At 40.6% G+C, this 18,694-nt stretch overlaps 2 protein-coding genes across 8 annotated transcripts in view; one reads left to right on the forward strand and one right to left on the reverse strand.

Annotated features, from left to right (window-relative positions):
- Positions 1-18,694, reverse strand: part of wdfy4 (WDFY family member 4) — a 38,906-nt gene that overhangs the window by 1,885 nt on the left and 18,327 nt on the right. For all 4 annotated transcript variants that reach the window (XM_019254325.2, XM_027276119.1, XM_027276128.1 and 1 more), the window contains exons 37-62: positions 18,276-18,402; positions 18,042-18,184; positions 17,579-17,817; positions 17,381-17,493; positions 17,049-17,240; positions 16,846-16,955; positions 14,364-14,441; positions 14,054-14,236; positions 13,875-13,950; positions 13,565-13,779; positions 11,873-12,021; positions 11,660-11,774; positions 11,298-11,383; positions 11,146-11,208; positions 7,871-7,913; positions 6,945-7,064; positions 6,721-6,844; positions 6,516-6,625; positions 5,382-5,532; positions 4,480-4,571; positions 3,175-3,384; positions 2,946-3,066; positions 1,444-1,601; positions 858-1,016; positions 588-767; positions 144-326 (exon numbers count right to left, since the gene is read on the reverse strand). In XM_019254325.2, coding sequence (XP_019109870.2) covers positions 144-326; positions 588-767; positions 858-1,016; positions 1,444-1,601; positions 2,946-3,066; positions 3,175-3,384; positions 4,480-4,571; positions 5,382-5,532; positions 6,516-6,625; positions 6,721-6,844; positions 6,945-7,064; positions 7,871-7,913; positions 11,146-11,208; positions 11,298-11,383; positions 11,660-11,774; positions 11,873-12,021; positions 13,565-13,779; positions 13,875-13,950; positions 14,054-14,236; positions 14,364-14,441; positions 16,846-16,955; positions 17,049-17,240; positions 17,381-17,493; positions 17,579-17,817; positions 18,042-18,184; positions 18,276-18,402 — 3,540 coding nt within the window. The remainder of the gene's footprint in view (positions 1-143; positions 327-587; positions 768-857; positions 1,017-1,443; positions 1,602-2,945; positions 3,067-3,174; positions 3,385-4,479; positions 4,572-5,381; positions 5,533-6,515; positions 6,626-6,720; positions 6,845-6,944; positions 7,065-7,870; positions 7,914-11,145; positions 11,209-11,297; positions 11,384-11,659; positions 11,775-11,872; positions 12,022-13,564; positions 13,780-13,874; positions 13,951-14,053; positions 14,237-14,363; positions 14,442-16,845; positions 16,956-17,048; positions 17,241-17,380; positions 17,494-17,578; positions 17,818-18,041; positions 18,185-18,275; positions 18,403-18,694) is intronic.
- lrrc18a (leucine rich repeat containing 18a) lies at positions 8,058-10,952 on the forward strand. Of its 4 annotated transcripts, none has more exons than XM_019254328.2 (3): positions 8,058-8,072; positions 8,969-9,062; positions 10,110-10,952. In XM_019254328.2, exon 3 carries the CDS (start codon positions 10,114-10,116, stop codon positions 10,921-10,923), a length of 810 nt encoding a protein of 269 aa, XP_019109873.2. In that variant the 5' UTR covers positions 8,058-8,072; positions 8,969-9,062; positions 10,110-10,113; the 3' UTR covers positions 10,924-10,952. The 4 variants fall into 4 exon arrangements, with proteins under 4 accessions (XP_019109873.2, XP_010735856.3, XP_019109872.2 ...); XM_010737554.3 differs by lacking the exon at positions 8,058-8,072 and adding an exon at positions 8,088-8,128; XM_019254327.2 differs by lacking the exon at positions 8,058-8,072 and adding an exon at positions 8,179-8,194.

The following is an 18,694-nucleotide window of genomic DNA, read 5'->3' on the forward strand; positions in this document are numbered from 1 at the left end:
ACAAAGCAACCTCTCTCTCATCTATTAGTTCTACAAAGAGCTGCCAGACAGTGACTTTAAAGTCAGACAATATTCCTCATACACAGAGTAACTATCACATTATTACATGCATTAAAAAAATAATAATAAAAAAAGACCCTCACCCGTATGATGCCATCCGCACAGCCAGTGATGATAACGTTCTTGGCATCCCACTCATGTAGCTGCGTGAAGCTGACACACAGGACGTCTGGCCGAGGCCCACAGGAAGTGTCAGTGCAGGTCAGCAGCTGACCTTTCATGGTCCACAGGTAGAGCCGAGGTCCCGCACATGACGCAATCTCACCCTTCGACAGAATAATATGGTGTTAACGCCCATGAGCGCAGACAGACACACAGAGAAGCACAAACAAGGCAAAACACGCACAAAGAGGATATGCATGCTGTCAACAGTGAAAATCGTTTCTTCCTCATGCTGTGAGCTGATTGAAAGGGAACAACATGGTGACAGTGAGCCAAAAAACATAGAGACAAAGAGGAAAGAGTGAGATTTTGAGAGGAGGGTAGACTGAGAATTACAAAGAATGAGATCAAGAAGGTGAACTTACAGTGAGTTCATTGATGGCCAGTGCAGAAATGCTGGTTGTGTGTCCTGCTAACTGAGTGATGTAGCTTAGCTCCTCCATATCCCACAGGATACAGGTGAGGTCACGGGAGCCACTTACAATCATGCTGTGGACCTCAGACACGGCCAAGCATGTCACAGAGTCTGTGTGACCGTATAACGGCTGTGAAGAGAAACTGGGTCATTGTTTTTGTCTGCAAATATAATCCTGGGCGTTACTGTTAAATCTTTATTATAAAACAGACAAACTGACCTGTCTGAGTTTCATGTGAGTGACTTTGTCCTTGTTGACTGCTACATCCCACACACAAACCACAGTGCTGGTTCCTGCAGTGACGATGGTCGTTGGGTTGGGACAGGCGGCGCATAACGTCTCTCCCCAGTCACACAAACTCTCACACGCAGCAAAGGTCTAGATATGAACATACATAAGTAGATTAGGTGTGTGTGTGTTAAGTATATATGATGGAGTGAATAAAAAAAACAGTTAAAATGTGGTAAATGATCTTGGTATTAATTTAATTCAATTAATCTTTTATCTTATTGTTCCATGCATTGTACATATGGAGTGTTGTAAACCCCTCAATGGGCATAAAAAAGTAGTGATACAGAGCACTATCTAATTAATGAAAGTAAGCAAATGTATATTAATAAAGTTGGATTAATTTATTGAGCCAATAAGCATATTTAAAAAAAACAATCTATATTTTATGGCCATACATGCCTGCATAGGATTTGCACTCAGTTTGATTCATGCAACTTGGCAGAGCCGGAAGGTTGTGCAATAATACAAACAGTGTGAAGTGTCTCTACTACATAGCCTGTCATACTGCACATACCTTTTCTGTGGCAATGTTTCCAAAAGCACAGCTGTTGTCAGGGAAGCCCCAGCTGAAGTAACAGCCCAGCAGAGGTGACAGTAGGAGACGGTTTCTCTCCAGGACCATAACCTCTTTTTCCAGACACAGTATCTGACCAACTGGGCCTCTCGGCAGCTCTGCAGAAAGGTTTCAGTGTTCAGTTTACAGTGAGAGTGGGGCACCACCAGCAAGAAGTTGTGAAACAAAGTAAGTAAAATTGTCACTTAAACCATATGCACACATAAAAAAGTTTTTATTACTTAAAAATAGAAGAAAGTGTCCTCATTCTGCCTTTTGTGTACCTGAATAAACTTGCCTGGCCAAATAAAGGTAATAGCTCTTCAGAAACATCACACTAAAGAGTTTGGTAGCTCAGTAAACTTGTAAAGAATTTCATTAAATTGACTATAGAAGACTGGGCAATTAAAACAGCTATTCCCAGGTTACAACAAGCTGAGGCTGTGTCCTAGGGGGACACCTGCATCCTGGACAGCACTAGCTGTTGTGTGTGCGTGTCTGTAAGGAAGAGGCAGTGAGAGAGAGGCTGTAATTGTGCCTGTAATTGACCTATTCATGCAGGAACAGGCAGAAATCATTATATCCTATCGTCAGTTCTGCTTCTAAAGTCCCCGGAAAGAAGTTGTGTCTGCATTAGCCTTAGCATTCCTCCTCCTATTCATCTCTATCTGCTTATTGATCAGATCAGACACTCTAAGATTTAATATGAAATGTAATTTGCAGGAATCTCTCCCTGAGCATTCGCAGATTCATCTCCTCTCCCTCAGTGGGCCTGTAGGGATATTCAGATTATTAAGTAGGGCTCAGCGGAAGAGTCATCTCCATATTGTAGTTCTAACAGATAGCTTTTACCCTTCCATAGTGTAAATTAATCTATGGACATGCTCGCTCCGTTTCAACGATCCCCTTGAGACCTGTACACATCTTGTATATAATAATTGACATCAAAAGGTGTAAGATAAAATAAAGGGGGAACAATGCAACATAGTGCCAAATGCAGGAGGACTAGAATTAATTGAATTTAGGTTACTCAGCAGAAAATAGCAATTATTCAGTTGTTTGAAAATATATGTCGTTTCTAAGACTATATTATGATGCTTTAATTTTACACATTCATGCAAAGGGATTTTAGCAGAGACTGGAAAGCAGGAGGAAACAGCCAGCCTGGCTCTGTCAAAAGCTCTTAAAATTTCTGTACCAGCATGTGAACACATTATATCTCATTTGTTTAATGTGTGGAGGAATCAAAGTGTAAAAACAAACCTTAGAGATGCACATAGCCAGATTTTTTTGACCTGAGAGGGGTATTGATCTTTTCATCTAACTTTTGGCAAGAAAGCATAAAAGTCTACTTCTCAAAATGTCAAATCATTCAAATAAGATTTAGATAGCTTTAAGATAGATTTGTTGTTGACAGATAGCTCATTTGCTGTCTGAGCTCTTCTTTTATTGTCTAGCTGTACCTCTGAATGGCTGCGCAGAGGCCTTCAGTTTATCCAGTTTGAAGAAAAACGGAGTTGGATGGGTTGGGGATGATCCTTCTTTCTTAGAGCCAGTGCGAGGTGGATGCGGCTTGGTGAAGAGCTTTTTGAAAGGCACAAATGATTCACATAAAAGGATTATTTTAAAAACAGTATGACAATACTGAATGCATGGTGTAATGTAGTTTTCCGGTTAGCTTGTTCTTTTTACCTGCTTGGGAACCTGGCCAAAGTTGCTGATGTATCCCAAAACTGTGCTTTTAACAATAGGGTCCTTAGCATTCTGCCGGCCTTTCTGAGCATAGAAGTAAGGATGGAAGGTGTTCACACTTTCTATAGCAGCAGGGCCTTGTTGCCGGTACCCGAAAATCAGGTCAATCCACAGGTGGAGGTGGGAACTCACGTAGTCACTTTCCAAGGCCTAAGGGAAACAATGCAGGAGATGTACAAACTACCTAGTAAAGTAATATTACAAAACTACTACACATGCACTGTGCTTATTATTACAGTGAGACCAACACCATCAGTCAAATTGTTAATATGAGAGTTTAGAAACACATGAAACTTCTTGGAGGATGCACAACCAATCAAATTATTCAGGTACTGTATGATTTCTTTCAAAAGTCAATTTAGAAGTCTCGAACAGCAAGAAGCTGCACAGCTGTGGTATGAGCGTCTTCATGTTTGAATTAAAGAATGATTTGGGTAGAATTAGCCAGATATTGGTTTTGATGAGTTAATAAGGGAAAGTGGGCATTATGACCAGCATGTATATCCCTGCACCCAATCTTAATAAACCCATCCTGGAATATCAAACCGAAGGGAAAAAAACATCATAACAAGGATATATTGTCCTGAGTTAATTTGTCTATGGAAGAAAAAAAACAATCTTCTAAAGTCACTAATTTTATGAGAATGGTAGGCAATATGAGTAGTTCAGTAGATTACAGAGTGATAACCATCTTAGATGCCCTGGGAATGAAAAAAGGGAGGGTCACACTGAAGAAATCAGAACAACAGAGAAAAAAAGAACAGAGATATACAATAACCCCACACAGGGAAAGAGAAGAAAGAGCTTAGAAAAGAGGGAGAATATTCATCTCATAAACAGCTGGCAGAAATAATGGCATTATGAAAAATAGAGAGTCTTGTGTCTTCAGTGTCTGCCATCTAAACTTGAGATTTCTTGATAAGAAAAACAACTGGCCATTGAAAACAGTCAGTACTAAAAGAAAGGACCAAACTCAATGAGACAAAATGGCCTTTAGAGAATATAATGAATAAGAGTGTTGTGAATAAGATCTGTCTCTTATACTCTGGTAGAAAGAATGAAGACTCACTGCAACCAACACTATTACAGGGGATACTTGTTTTGGACACAAAGCGGTGAATCTTCTACGTACATACATCAGCTAGTATTGGCAAACATTAAGTCTTATGGGAAAAGTCCCTGTATGTAACAGGCCAGACTGGCCAATCGTAACGGACAGGCTCGGTGAGGTCGAGGTTCACTGACCTCTCGATGGACTCTAATGAACTCCTGGGTGTCACCTTTTGCCCATGGAGGCAGCTCCACATCTCCCAGAGTTGTACCATCCTCCATACAGCCTATTGAGAGAGATATGGATATACAATTCATATAACATACCCGGTCACAACACATCACGGTGTGTCATCTTTTAAAAAGAAGTTTAAAGACACCCTGTGGAGTTTTTTTTTTTTTTTTTCACTCAATAGTAAATAATTATTTCATGTCTGAAATCTAGCAGCCACATTCATATTTTACCAGCATTTGGCTGGTACATGTAGCTGGTGCTTATTTCCCATCTGGCATGTACGTGCATTAGCACCTAATGTAATGTGACCCCCAACAACAGCTTCACATGATTCCACTGATTGACAGTTGTTGGTAGCAACATGCCAAGAAACAGTGATATGCAAGCGAAAAGCAGATATACAATGCAAGCCGATATAAACAAAGCAGTTGCAATGCAATTGTCTAAAATGTTTCATGAGGAAGGAAATTCATTCCACACAGTTCTATGACTTTTGGTAATAAAGTGAGCATATTTGTGTTTGTTTTCAAGAAGACATGGTACCTTTAAAGGCTAAAGTGATATTGTACACATGATGGAAAGACCAAAACCAAAATAAAGTAATTTAACTAAAAAGTTCTGGCTGTGTAGCCAGAGATTAATACTGCTTATTCCTCTGTGCACCCGACCTCCACTGTTTTTCAAAACTAAAACACATCAGTGAGCCACACCGTTGCACTGGTTGACATGTTCCCTCATTACTTTTGACACTGTAGTTTATTTTTTATTACCATTATAATTTTCAGTCCCAAATACACTATGCTGCTGCTGTAAATATTCACTAGACCACTAAATGACAAAGAGGATGATTTTTTTGCCTGACCCAGCTCGATGTGGTTGGAGTTGAGCAGGAAGTCCGGCAGGTAGAAGAATTCTGGGATCAGCTCTCTTACGTCCCCCATGTTGTCTCTGGAAGCTGACTCCCACTCCTTCTTTACACTGAAAAACATCCGCTCTGGGATATCAAACCCTCCCTGTGGGGACACAACACTGTCAGACGCCCGGCACACTGTTGAACCGAACTTTGTAACAGGCATATTAATAAAAGTAGTCTGTCTGATTCAGTGTACTGAACTATATTTTATATTCTTCATTGTATTATGTAAGCAGGAAATATTTGCTACTATTTGAAGGAAGCTTTTCATCTTTCTGTAAAATTCCATAATCTATGATGGAAATCTCATGAGAGAGAATGTAATTTAGAGTAAAACAATTACCTCAATGAATGAAAATAGCATATATACTTGTAAACTCGGTTAGAGATGTAAATCCAGTTACGGATATTACTATACACCCGTTATGCGCTTCAGAAGACAAAAAGGCGCCACCAGACTAACATTTTTATTGCTTTATTCTTACTATCAAATATGCATGCCTTTTCATTATAATCAATTGGATTCTGTATTGTAAATTGGTAACATCTGTGGCTACTTGCATTGGCTTCTTTTAGATGTTTTCTGTAATTATTTGCATATATATTGAAATCTCCCTATAATCAGCTTTCATAGCAAAAACAGCATTGAAACAGGAGTTGGAGAGCTCATATTAGAGCCATATCATTAGCAAGATTATGTTTGAAAGTTAAAAAAATACAATGACAGTTATGAGTGTCAATGGGCATCTACAGCAATGGGTTTGCAGAATGGCCTTAGTGAAAATAGACTGATTTAACAAACTTTCTTCCATTTCTTCAGAGAAATAAAAAAAAAAACTCCAGTGATCAACAGTGATAAAATTTATTTAACCTATATTATACCTATATTTACAGTGACATGAGTTTGTATGAATACATGCATATGCATCCATCCATATGTGTGGCAGTGAAGTCTTCTGCAGAGCTCCAATCTGTAAGAGGAGTCTTGCATGGCAAAGACACAATGAAAACCTTGTGGTGCCATCAGAAGTTTAGATTGTCTTTTATTTATCAATAAACCTCTTCACGTTTTAATGGCCTCACCTGCAGTGTCTGGAAGGTGTGTGAAAATGGCTCCATCCTGACAAGGAAGGACGCTACAATGATGGCTGAGGAGTAGTGGGTACAGTAGTGGCATCGTGCAGACATATCTCCTACAGAGTTAAAGTATGTTGAGTAACAAGTACAATGAATAGCAAAAAAAAAAGAAAAAATAGGGAGGATGAAAAGTAAAGAGCTGAGCACATACCTTCCTCCTCATCATTCACGACGTCTTCATATCTCTGCAAAAACATCTGTCTCCTTTTCTCTGTCTGCGCTCCCATTGGCTTAGACAGGTCACGGAAAGTTGCAGGATTTGACAGATTGAGGGTCTATCGAGGATAGAGATAAATCAAACCATAATACTTTCATTACCTTAGCCCCCAGCAGTATGCATGTTCAAAACAAAGACAGCACTGTGTGTGGTCTTACCTCTGACTGGTAATCAGCTAGAACCCAGGGAAAGACTGGATACTGCATCAGGTCATTGTATGTCCTCCCAGCGATTGTGTTCAGATGCATCAAGTACTCAAAGTTACTTATTTCCCCTTTCTAGAGGATAGACAAGAATATTATGAAACCACATTATATAACACAAGCATATAGTTTTAAACAAAAGTGGAACTGAATTCCTATGAATCATATCAAAGCAACATTTTGCAGCGAGTAATAGTCAAACATTTGTAAGTTAGCTAAACTGTATCCTGGCTGAATTAACTGCTATTAGCATCTTAATGTTATGTAATGTAATCTACTGTTTTTTGACATGGTGACCAAGTATTAGGTAGATTAGACACAGCATACAGTGCTGAGTTTATCACTGAAAAGACTGCTTCATTTAAGTTCAAGAAGTTTAAAATAATAATAATTTATAAAAAAATCATTTTAATATAGCTTAGGGTTAGTTTATAGTCTACAGAGGAAGTTTGCAATAGTTTCATTTAAATGTTAAAGCTAATGTTATATTTCAATAACATTAGCTATTATTATCCCTATCAATCCTTTTAAAGCAGCCTCCAGATCAAAATATAAGTGAAGAGAGAAGGAATAAAGAAGAATTGTTACAAACATTTAAATAACCTAAACTCAATAGTTTCAAGGGACATTTTACTTTTCAACTTTTGTCTAACTTGCTATGGTAATTTTAATTTGACTCACCATTAGCCCTGTAAAGTGAATATAATTGTGTTTGAATACTATTTGGAGACCAACAGAAAAGAAACAAATGTGCTAATTAAAATTTCTCTGAAGTGTGTTATTTATATGTTATAAATGAGATATTTCTTCATTAAAAGTCATATGACATAGATATGGTGGGTTTCTCCATGTCTCCATTAGTGTCATGTTTATTGCATTACCTGCCATTTTACAAGGGCTGCCTTTTCAACCACAGGAGTCTTCCTAAAGTACAATGAAAAAAACAAATACCTTGAATTAGCATCACAGGCTGATCACTGAGCAGTGCCTATGACACAAAGTTTTTTTTTTTTTGCTTGCTCTGTTGCCTGGCAACCAGCATTGAAATGTAACACAGCAGAGTTCTGAAGCAGCAGAGTGGAGGTGAGTGAGTGAAACTGAAATGTATACACAGCTGTCAGAGCAGTTATGGGACTGAGGTGAGTTACAATAGGTAGCATAAGGAGTGAGTAGAGACGTGGAGGATGCAGCACATGTTGCCATTGGTAGGTTGTAAGGAAATATGCTTTAGGTAACCTATCAGTCTAGTTTGTGTCAGGAAAATCAGCTTTTCAAAAGAGGAAGTAATATTTTTTCCTTGCACTGTGCGTTTTTTATTGACACAGAGGTTAATGGTTACTGGTCAAACAGGAATGACACCTTTCTGCCGCAGGAGAAAAATTATTTCCTGCTTCATAGCTAAGACAAACAATAGTTTCTTCTACAGCTGCTTTTTTAATTTAGTTATGTGTGTGTGTGTGTTTAAAGAGTGTTGTAAGGGGATCCTTTAATAAGCATTCACTCAGATAAAGGCACACACTCATAAAACTGCTCAATCAAAATACCTGGTTTCCAGTTAATTTATCACAATGTGTGTTTGGGTAAACAAAACATCTGACAATGTTGCTGAACATTTCATCAGTATTTCACTCATGGAACACTTATCTAAACTTGTTTAATCTAAACTGGGAAAGCATTAAACTGCTACTGAAATCTCTTTTCCCTCTGTGGCCAGTAACATGGCAATAAAGTCCTGGCGCCAAGCACCCCAGTTGCTAAGTAACGCTATTAAACAAAAGGAACCTTGACTTCCCCTGTTTGGTGTAGGGAGGCTAGGGAAATGTTGATATACACAAACGGTGCATTCCTTGATCTTTCCTCTTGACTTCATCGCCACAGTGTGACATACGACTACAAGGTATTATTAGTACACTTTCTACATGCTGACCAAATGGGAACTGTAGTTTTATGGTGCTATGTCTTGTTTTTCTGGTCCATAGGTGAGAGGCTTAATGCTGGATCGTCAGTTCTAAAGCTGAAGACAATCTCAGTATTTGATTAATATCAACTCAGAGAACAAGAAGATAAAATATGGTGAGTACATACCCTCATTTATGAAAATATGGATACAAGTTTTGGACGAGAATAAAGTAGGATACCAGCTGAAAACTGAAATAAGGATGCATAGAGTAAAAAGGTTTAAAAGAGCGAGGGGCTACTTGAAGTGTATCGAATTTCTAACACCAGTAACACCTCCCCTCGTCCAATAACTCATGACCAAATTATTTTGTAAAACTACACTAAATCAATCATTGCATTTGGCTCAGTATGTGTTATCTAATTGCAGGCAATAATTTCATGCAATAGTTTTCTATAGGAGGTTATAATAGGAACAAGCACAGTGGATAACCTCTCTCATCCTGAGGATGATGAATGAGGCGAGAGAGGGCCTTGGGGTGTAACACAGACACAAACAGACACACACCTTGCTCTTTTAGACAGGGAGGGGAGAAGAGCGAAGCCCTCATCACACTCCCAACACTACCTAACTATCATTTATCAAAGTCCTGATTTGACTCTTTATGCACGCGCACTTTAGTACAGTACATCCATGTCTGTCGACACACTTGCATGTGGATGTCACACACGCACACCGTTCTTGCCTGAAAAGAGCCGAACAGCTGAATCAGTTGAATGGTGAGGGAGCATCAGCACTCATTTGTTTTTGCTGTATTACCCAGTGTCGCCTCACTCCTATTGTTCCCCAGCATTAGCCTTAATTAGAGAGTCGTGCTCTTAAATACCCCCATGGGCAACACTGGGTGAGCACACACTAGTGCAGACACACATATACACACACACACACACACACACACACACAGCTCAAGCTCTCATACCTCAGAGAGCATGCTTCCCCTACTGCCCCGGGCCATACATAAGCCCTTGTATCTGAATAAATCACATCAGCCTTACACACACATACTTACACGTAAACATACACACAACACATTTATTTGCTATAGTACTGTGTGGTGTTGTAGATTAGATAAATTATTGTAAATCAGCCTCTTGGGGGTAACTCATGAGTGTGGCCGAGCTGAAATTTGAACCTGAACTGTTTAGTGATTTTCTGTGTTGCAGTACCATGCCCAAAAGGAAGGGAGCCAAAGGGACCAAGGTGACCCTCAAGACTGCAAAAAAGGCAATACGGATGACCAAGGATGGACGGCGCAGACTCACCCTTAGCAACATGGGTATTACTATCTTCCCAAAGTGTCTCCTCAAACTGACCAATGTGGACGAGTTGGACCTCAGTCGCAACCTGATACAGAAACTCCCAGATAACATTGGGAACTTCTCGTCACTCAGATGGCTGGATCTACACAGCAACAGACTGGAGTCTGTGCCCGAGTCCATTGGCAACCTGGTGGGAATGACCTACCTCAACCTCTCCAACAACCGCCTAACCTCTGCAGGTTTACCTGCCACATTGGGGTTTCTCACCAGCCTCAGGAGTCTCAATCTGGGGATGAACCAGCTAGACACCCTACCTCCCACTATAGTGGCTCTAGATAGTCTCGAAGAGTTAGGCCTGTTTGATAACCTCTTCATCAAGCTACCAGAGTTTGTGACAGTCCTACGTACTAACCTCACCAAAGTAAACATAAAACGAAATCCTCTATCATACGGTCAGGGGGATGGTGAGGACATGATGAAGGTAAAATCAGAACCAGAGGAAAATGTGTACCTGGTCCATGAGAGCAGCCTGTGCAGGACATGTGTTAAGAGATGTAAAGAGCAGAGGGAGAAACTTATGGGAGGAAAAGGAGGTGGAGGGGGAGGAGGAGATGACGTGTTTGAGGACAAAAGGATAAGGACTTATCCAGGACTGATGGTGCCAAACTCAGTGGCTAAAGTCAATCAAGATGTTTGGAGAATAAGGAAGGTCAAATGACCAAAAAGCTGCTGTTATCGTAATGTCTTAGGCAGCCTTAAAAACGTAAATAATATTTCCATTATATCTTAATATAAATCACACAACTATTCTTTGATTTATTTTCCATTTCAATTGATGAAATAAAAAGAAGTGATTTATTTTCCATTTCAATTGATGAAATAAAAATTAGTGATTAAGTGTATCCGTCTCAAAATGTTCTGACTGACTGTGAACACTTACTTGGCACTAGCAATGACCTCAGCAACCCCTCTGCCTTTTAATGCTGGCACTATTGAGCACATCCTGCAAAGACAGAAAAGAGTAAAGATCAGTCAGAATGTTGAAAATAAAAACTTTTTTTTCCCGACATTCAGTCTATGTAAATGTGGTACCTTTTATATGCAGAGACATGGTCTCTATTCAGGAACACCAGGAAGGCTGAAAGTCCATTTTTCATGAAGACCTCAATAGCATTGTCCTGAATGTAACAAAAAGGCACAGTGGCTTTTTAGTAACTCAGATAAGATTTTTGTGTTAAGTGGATATTTTTATCTATCAGTTCCCTAGAAATGTAGACTTCATACGCAGTTTGATTGATACAACATATCAAATATACAAATATATAAAATTTAATTTAAAACAACTGCAAGAGCAAGTAAAATGTACAACAAATGTGATTTCTTTAAAGACAAACTAACATCTAATAAGATGCATAATAATTCAGAGCATCTGGGTAAGAGTTAGCATGTCTGACCTCTAAAAGGAAACGCATGAAGCGGGCCTCCTTGATATCCTCATACGGCCAGCGTCTGCACCTGGCTTTTGGCAGCTCTTTACTCAGCGTGGTGGAAATAGAGGAATCTCTCACACTGGCAGGGAGAAAAAGGGACACAGGGGCTGAGACTGAGACAACTGATAGGATAACGTACGCTCATTACGTTTTTGCTCTAACAGCACACAGCTGTACCTGCTGGGGTGGTGTTTCCTGCAACAGACATCTCCAGCTGAACTGAGAGTGAATCCCTCACACAAGAGCAAGCTCTCCTTCTCAAACAGCAGCACCCCCTCGGTCACACTGAGGCCGCTCACCATCACTACACACATCTTAGCCTTTACCTACAGAGAGAGAAAGAGAGGTGAAGAGAGATACATTAAGCCCCATGTGAGAGACACAATACACATCAGCACATTTCTCTCCTGGGACATGACATGGCAGCAACGCAGGCACTTCAGGCTTTACTTGATTGATCATTTTAATCACATATTTTAATCATTATTAAAAAGACACAGTTGAACACTTCATTATCAGAGCTGATTGATGGGGAGGAGAAAGACCAGCCCCTTTTTCAGCTGTGTGTTTCATCCAGTGCCAAAGTGGACCCACATGCTGCTTTCAGCGCTGGCTGTAGCTAATGCTAACTGCATTGTGATAATGTGCGGCTAATTCTATTGTCTCCCCTCATTTCACAGTGAGTGTGTGCACCTGGCTGTCTCTGTGTTGGCCCCTCTGCAGGCCCCCTGGGACGCAGCACCCAAAAACCATATGGGGCCCCAACACACCCGCAGGCCCCTCACAATTTATACTAATCAAATCAGACTCCTTACCCCCAGACACGGAGTCACACGCTTGGTGCAGGAGGAGGCCATGCCTGGCCATTATTAGGAGAATTAATCACTGCCACACACACAATGGGAAACCTGCTAAGTGATCAGAACCTCTTGTCTGAAAGCACACATAAGACATGCTGTGATGGATAATATCACTTGACATGTGAAAGCATTTAAGAGGAGTCAAGGTGAGTGAATCTCAGCTTTGTGGCACAGAAATCCTATATTGAGCTATATAGTCAGATTTTATGGAATTTTCCACCAATAAGCATAAGCTGACATCAGGCCTACTGCCCCCAACAATAACTAATAATTAAATACATAACAATAAACTTGTTTTCTTATCTCCCTACTGTGCTCTGGACAGATATGTGTTATCAGTCTATGGGTGATTTAGCTGATGATGGGAAGAAGGAGAGAAAAGGAGGACTTTTATTGACTGAGAGCCTAATGTCAGACCATTGATTTCTCCCCACACACATTACTGTCATAATCACACTATTGGCGCTGGCAAGCTAATTATGACTGGGTCTCCCTTTGTGTGTTACTCTGTGTGCATGTGTGTGTGTTAGTCTGTGTGTATGCGTGTGTGCATTTTTCAGAGCTAATGACTGTGTTCATTTGACAGGAAGCTCAGCAGGACTCACACACTGAACCACTGCAAGACAACAGGACACACTTGCACACATCACACACTTACTAAGCGGATGTAAGACAGCTTGCATCACCTCCTACTGTTTTTATTAATACTTCTGTCAGAAACATTAAAAGCCGCGGCTGGTTGCCGGAGTGATGAGAGTCCCCGTCAACATGTGCCTTGGTTTCTAACTCACTGGAAGAATGAGAAGAGCTGAGCTGGGCCTCGACATTAAAACATTACACTAATGAGGAAAGATGAAATTCTGATAGCAGCGCTGGGCTATTGGAATCCCTTAGTCGCTATCAGATAATTATGATTGTGAATATTAGCAGGGTGAGAAGAAGTTACGCTTGTCTTTAAGCATGTTGTTTTTAGCGCAGCATACCAACACACCCTTCTGTGCTGCAGTACCTCAGCTCCAGGGTGCAGCTCCTGCAGGATTATGCGTATGTCGGGGCAATCTTGTGTGTGGGAGCAGGGTTCGGGTGTTAAGGGGTCGAGTGCATCCTCTGTGATTGCAGTTGTCTCTTTCAAAACAGGGAAGAAGGTCAGACGGTCACAATCCTGTCCCCCCTCCTCTTCATCCTCTTTAGCCTCTGCTCCAACTTCACACAAGATCTTGGGCTCTGTAACAAAGGAAATTCATTTTCCTGATATTACAGCCAACACCCACATTAAAGAAGTACATTTTAAAAACTCAACAGGCAACATTTTTCTTTACCTGTGTCACCTTCTATTTTATTTTTGTTCTCATCTGACATGCCAGTTCTTAAACCCAGACACAGCGTTCCTTGTACCTGTAGTAACAATACATGACACTGTTAAAGGTTGGACTATGTACTAGTTGAACACTAAACAGGGCTTTCTCCAAAGATCCTGTTCTAAAGTGAAAGGCGTTACCCGTCTCAGAGCCTTTCTGCGGATGCGTGGCCTGGTCCGGTTGGGTCCTTCAGCAGCATCTTGCACCCAGTCTCGGCTCAGCAGCACTCCTGGGCCAGGGCCGAACACAGCTCTCTCTCTCAGTAGCTCAGCCTCCACATGCAGCCACTTGGAGCTCACTCCCTCCCACATACTGGCTTGTAGCTGAGGCACAGAAACAGGCTCAGGTTAGACGGAATACATGAGACAGAAATAAACATTATTACAGATGCAATTCTGCCATTTTAATAACATTTATTTCAGCATATTCATGGTAACAATATTGTCAAACCTGTAAGTGGTTTGTCCTCATATTCTCAAACATGCTGTGGCCTCTCAGTCGATGTGACTCCATGTAGGACAGAAACTCCTACAAAAGAAACAAGAGTAACATGATGGGTGCAAATGAAAAGAGCGGGAAGCACAATCGTTCTTCCTTTAGCTCATATTGTACACACAAAACACACATCATGTTCTCACAGATTGTATATTCATAATGGTATTGTTGTTTCCTCATGCAATTACAATGCATTCATACAATTACATCTGTTCTAAATTGCATTCACTGGGCAAAATAAGCTAGTGGCTACAGTGGCTTACAATAACCCTGTCTGGAAATGTAATCATTTGTTGGTGTGATCTAATTAACATAAACATTAATATCACTGAGCCAAGCCACAGTCAAGGGCAAGGTAAGTGTGCTTGTGCCTTTATTGTGTGTGAGTGAGTGTGTATGTGTCGATTAAAAGAGAAAATAAAATAAAAAAATGGAAAAACCCAAAACAGAGCCGTATTGACACTGCAGGATGCTCATGTTCAACAGACACACTGGGATCATATTCTGACTGTTAACTGCTTCATTAAGCCCATCATCACAGCAGTGCTCGCTGAGAGACTAGTGAAACAACATGTGTCCATCCTCACAGCTGACCCAGGAAAGCCATTTAATTGACTGAATGAACATGCAGTAACTCTTTATATCGAGTCTTATTTACCGATGCTGATTCTGTGTTTTGCAGTATAACCCCATGAATGCAATAATTGATTCCAAGTACAATTAAAAAAAACAAAACAACTACTGTTATAAAAAATATGCAAAAATTCACATGATTTCAGAATAAACCCATGCGTAAAGTTGACGACAAAACTTTGACAAGCTCTCTGGAGAATGAAAACTGTTTCTCCAAATGACTGACTGCCTATTCAAATGAGAAGTTGTGCACAGAAAGAAATAAAGGAGTAATTTGAGGGGAGATTATAGAAATATTACAGACAAAAAAGAGAGTAATAATGAAGTTTGCGAACTAGAGCCGTGTTGCGACAGATAAACAGCAAGTCGGCGTCATCATCTCCTAATTTCATTCCTTCATTTGGACAAACATAAGTAATATATAGCATTAATTACCCTATTTAGCAGATAGGAACCTCATTGGCTTTTTAAATGCTGCATTAAATACATAACTCATCTCTTCCCTCTGCAATTAACATCAGAACATCACACTCATTTCCATTTTAATGACTTCCCAACAATACGCCACCTTTGATGATAAGGCAACATAATGTCAACTTCATTCTGGGCTGGCAGTGAATGTGTAATGAACTTAACGTGATCATTAGTGCTGTTAATTATCTTTCTAATATGAGGACACAGATATGATTATGGAAACTGCATTCGCTGATGAAATAAATCTCTGGAAGGATTGCACTGAAGCTTGACTGAGGACACAGTCTGTCTATCAGTCTCTGTATTCTCATTCATTACCTACTGTAGGCATTAAAATGCTTTTTTGTATAAGAAAAGTAGATATCTGAGACTCGGAAACTATGCTCAGTGCTCTGTGGAAATACATTAGTATGGATCCAATGACTGAAAAGAGACTCCACACAAGCTCATGACTTGCCAACCAAAGGTCACAAGTTGATGATCCAGAAATTAATTAATGACTCACTTCTTTCTTCATGAGGATGAATGGAAAATGAGCAGAGTGGCTGACCACTACTGATCATTTGAATATCAGTTTTATGAACACTCGCCGCATGCTGCAACCTACTCAGAGCAAAGTGGTGCAACACACAGCAGAGAGGAAAAAACGTCCCTCCCTCTGCCTCTCAGATGGAAAAACAATTCATCACCCTCTCTGATAGCCTGTCAAAGACTGATATGATAAAGAATAACATCAAATGAATAATGTTTTCATCAGATTGGTACCACTATAATTGCCAACCCGATTTCTGTCGGCAAGAGACGCGAACAAACAAGAACACACACACACTTTGTGGGGGTGAGACAGACACACAGACGCGGTAATTTCATGCCTGTGTGCCTGAGTAATATGTCCCCGCTCCCTGCTCCAGATGGCTCGACGTCTTAAGCGTTGTGGGGGAACTAATGATGTGGGCCACGTGTTTCGGGGGGAAAAACAACAATAAACGCGTCTTTAACCTTCAGCAGCAAACAGTGTGTTGTAGCGAGTGTTCCCATGGATAGGCCTAACAGATATCAATTACTATGCCCACTCAGGGGCAATCAGCTGTGATAATCCAAATCCATTTAAAGAAATAATCAAACACCCCCACAGGGCTGGACGGCCCACGGCACAAACATAGACAGTGACTTTTGGATGAGTGTTTGGGCACAGCGCTGCGGGATGCAGGGGCACCTGGGAAAAAGAAACGACCCCACACTCCTCAAGGGGAACAGCAGTCACAAGCATACATTTGTCTAGGTCCTATCTTGTGCAAAAGAACCAAACATGGAGGGAGTGTGTATTTACCTGTACTGTTACTGACTCTTTGCCTTGTCTGCCCAGAGCTGAGCGAACAGCGCTGCTGATTATTTCAAATGTATTCTGAGAGCCGCTCGCTACCTTCTTCTTCTGAGATTCTGAGAAGATATAAAATCAAAATTCAAATGTCAAGAACATGGAGCTAACATTCATTATTTTTTTCTGCAGTTATTATTACAGTGAGAGCTAACCTGTAAATAGCAGCCAAGATTTGTGTGCCATCTCCTCCCACAGAGGGCTGATGTCCGTCATCCTGACAGGCCCAGTCTCTGCTGTGTGGCTTGCTGAGATCTCGATCTTAAAGGTTTCTTCAAGCATGTGTTGCCTCTCCGTCATGACCTTTGACCAGCACGCCTCTGCTAAGGACACTAGTTCTCTCTCATCTGGAAAACATGCACAGACATTTGTTCTGAACTCTCTGATGATTACGTAAAAACCTCTATATACTAATATTTTTGTAAATATCTACACAAACATCAAGCTAAAGTGATGAATGGAAATAAATCCTCACAAGCCGTCATACCTGTGGTAATGTCTGCTCTGTTGCTGAGGGGTCTGGATTTGGTAGCAAACAGGACTGACAAAGTTTTCCTGTGGTGCACTTTTTGTGCCACACATCCAAAACCTTCAGGGTAGCTACAGAAATAAAGTATACCAGTGAATCCTGGTTTCAACTACACGTTTGTGTATATGTGCATGTGAATTTTGGTTTTGCTATTACCTGCAAGATCGTATCAGTAACAGGCAACGAAGGAGGCATGTAATGAAGTTCGCATTTGAATTGTAAGTTGCCATGACAACATCCCAGCGTTCCATAAAGGTCTGTAATGCCCTGATGACCACTTCCTTTTCTTCTTGGGTCTGACGCGGTTGAGACAAGAAATAAAGCAGGACTTTATTGGTGCACGAGTAGAGGGCAGACACCATCTTCTCCTTCTGAGTTTGGCCTTTCTCCAGAGCCTAGAAGTATACAGCAGTGTATCCGTTATCAGTTAGTATAAAACTCACATGAAATATTTTTGATCTGTGGGCAGATTTTCACAATTCAGAGCTAAACAAAACTCCACATTGTAATTAACACTTTGCAGTTTTATAGATTTTAAAATATCAGATTTATGGAGAAAATATTTTTTCCATATTAAGTATCTACTGTATGCGCGTGTTTCTCTATGAGTTTGTCTCACCACTACAATCTGGTCTGTGAGGAAGTTCAGCAAACTCTCGGAGTCTGCCAAGAATGTTCCACTGTAAAGTTTCTGCAGCAGAGTCTTACTGAAGAGCACCACATTCTCCATCAATGTCCCCATCTGTCCTTCACTCTGGGAGTCTGAGATAAAAAAGCACATTCAGATGATCACTTTTTTTGCAAGGACATGGTCATACCAGTTTGAACCGTTAGTAAAGCATTGTAATTCTACCCTGTGAGATGAGATGAGTGCTGTTTTCTTCCTCTTGACTGAGCATGTAGATGATGTCCATGATAAATTCCAGTAGCTCAGTCTGGAAACTCTGCTTCTGTCCCAGTGATGCACCATCAGGACAAAACTGTGACATCAAAACATGATTGAAACTGAACAAATAGGAGGACATTTTGATATTTGACAGCTCTTACTTCTATTATGCTTGATAGTGAGGAGAACGCCCTTGTCTCAAGTGTGGGTGTTGGTGGTGTGTATGCATGCAGGTTAAGCTCATCTAGCTGAAAACACCTCTAAAGAAATCTGTAGTTCTTGGCCTGTTGGTGTTCTCTCCCTCCTAGTGGTGAATAAATTTATCAGCAGTACCTTGTCTATGCCTAATTTAGTAACTGAGCAAAGAGTGGCACCTTCTGGAGAAA

This window comes from Larimichthys crocea, chromosome III (assembly GCF_000972845.2).
Source record: "Larimichthys crocea isolate SSNF chromosome III, L_crocea_2.0, whole genome shotgun sequence".
Taxonomy (NCBI): Eukaryota; Metazoa; Chordata; class Actinopteri; family Sciaenidae; genus Larimichthys; species Larimichthys crocea.

Excerpts from the sequence above, each read along its gene's own strand:
- lrrc18a (XM_019254328.2), top strand. The coding sequence starts at position 10,114 with ATGCCCAAAAGGAAGGGAGCCAAAGGGACCAAGGTGACCCTCAAGACT.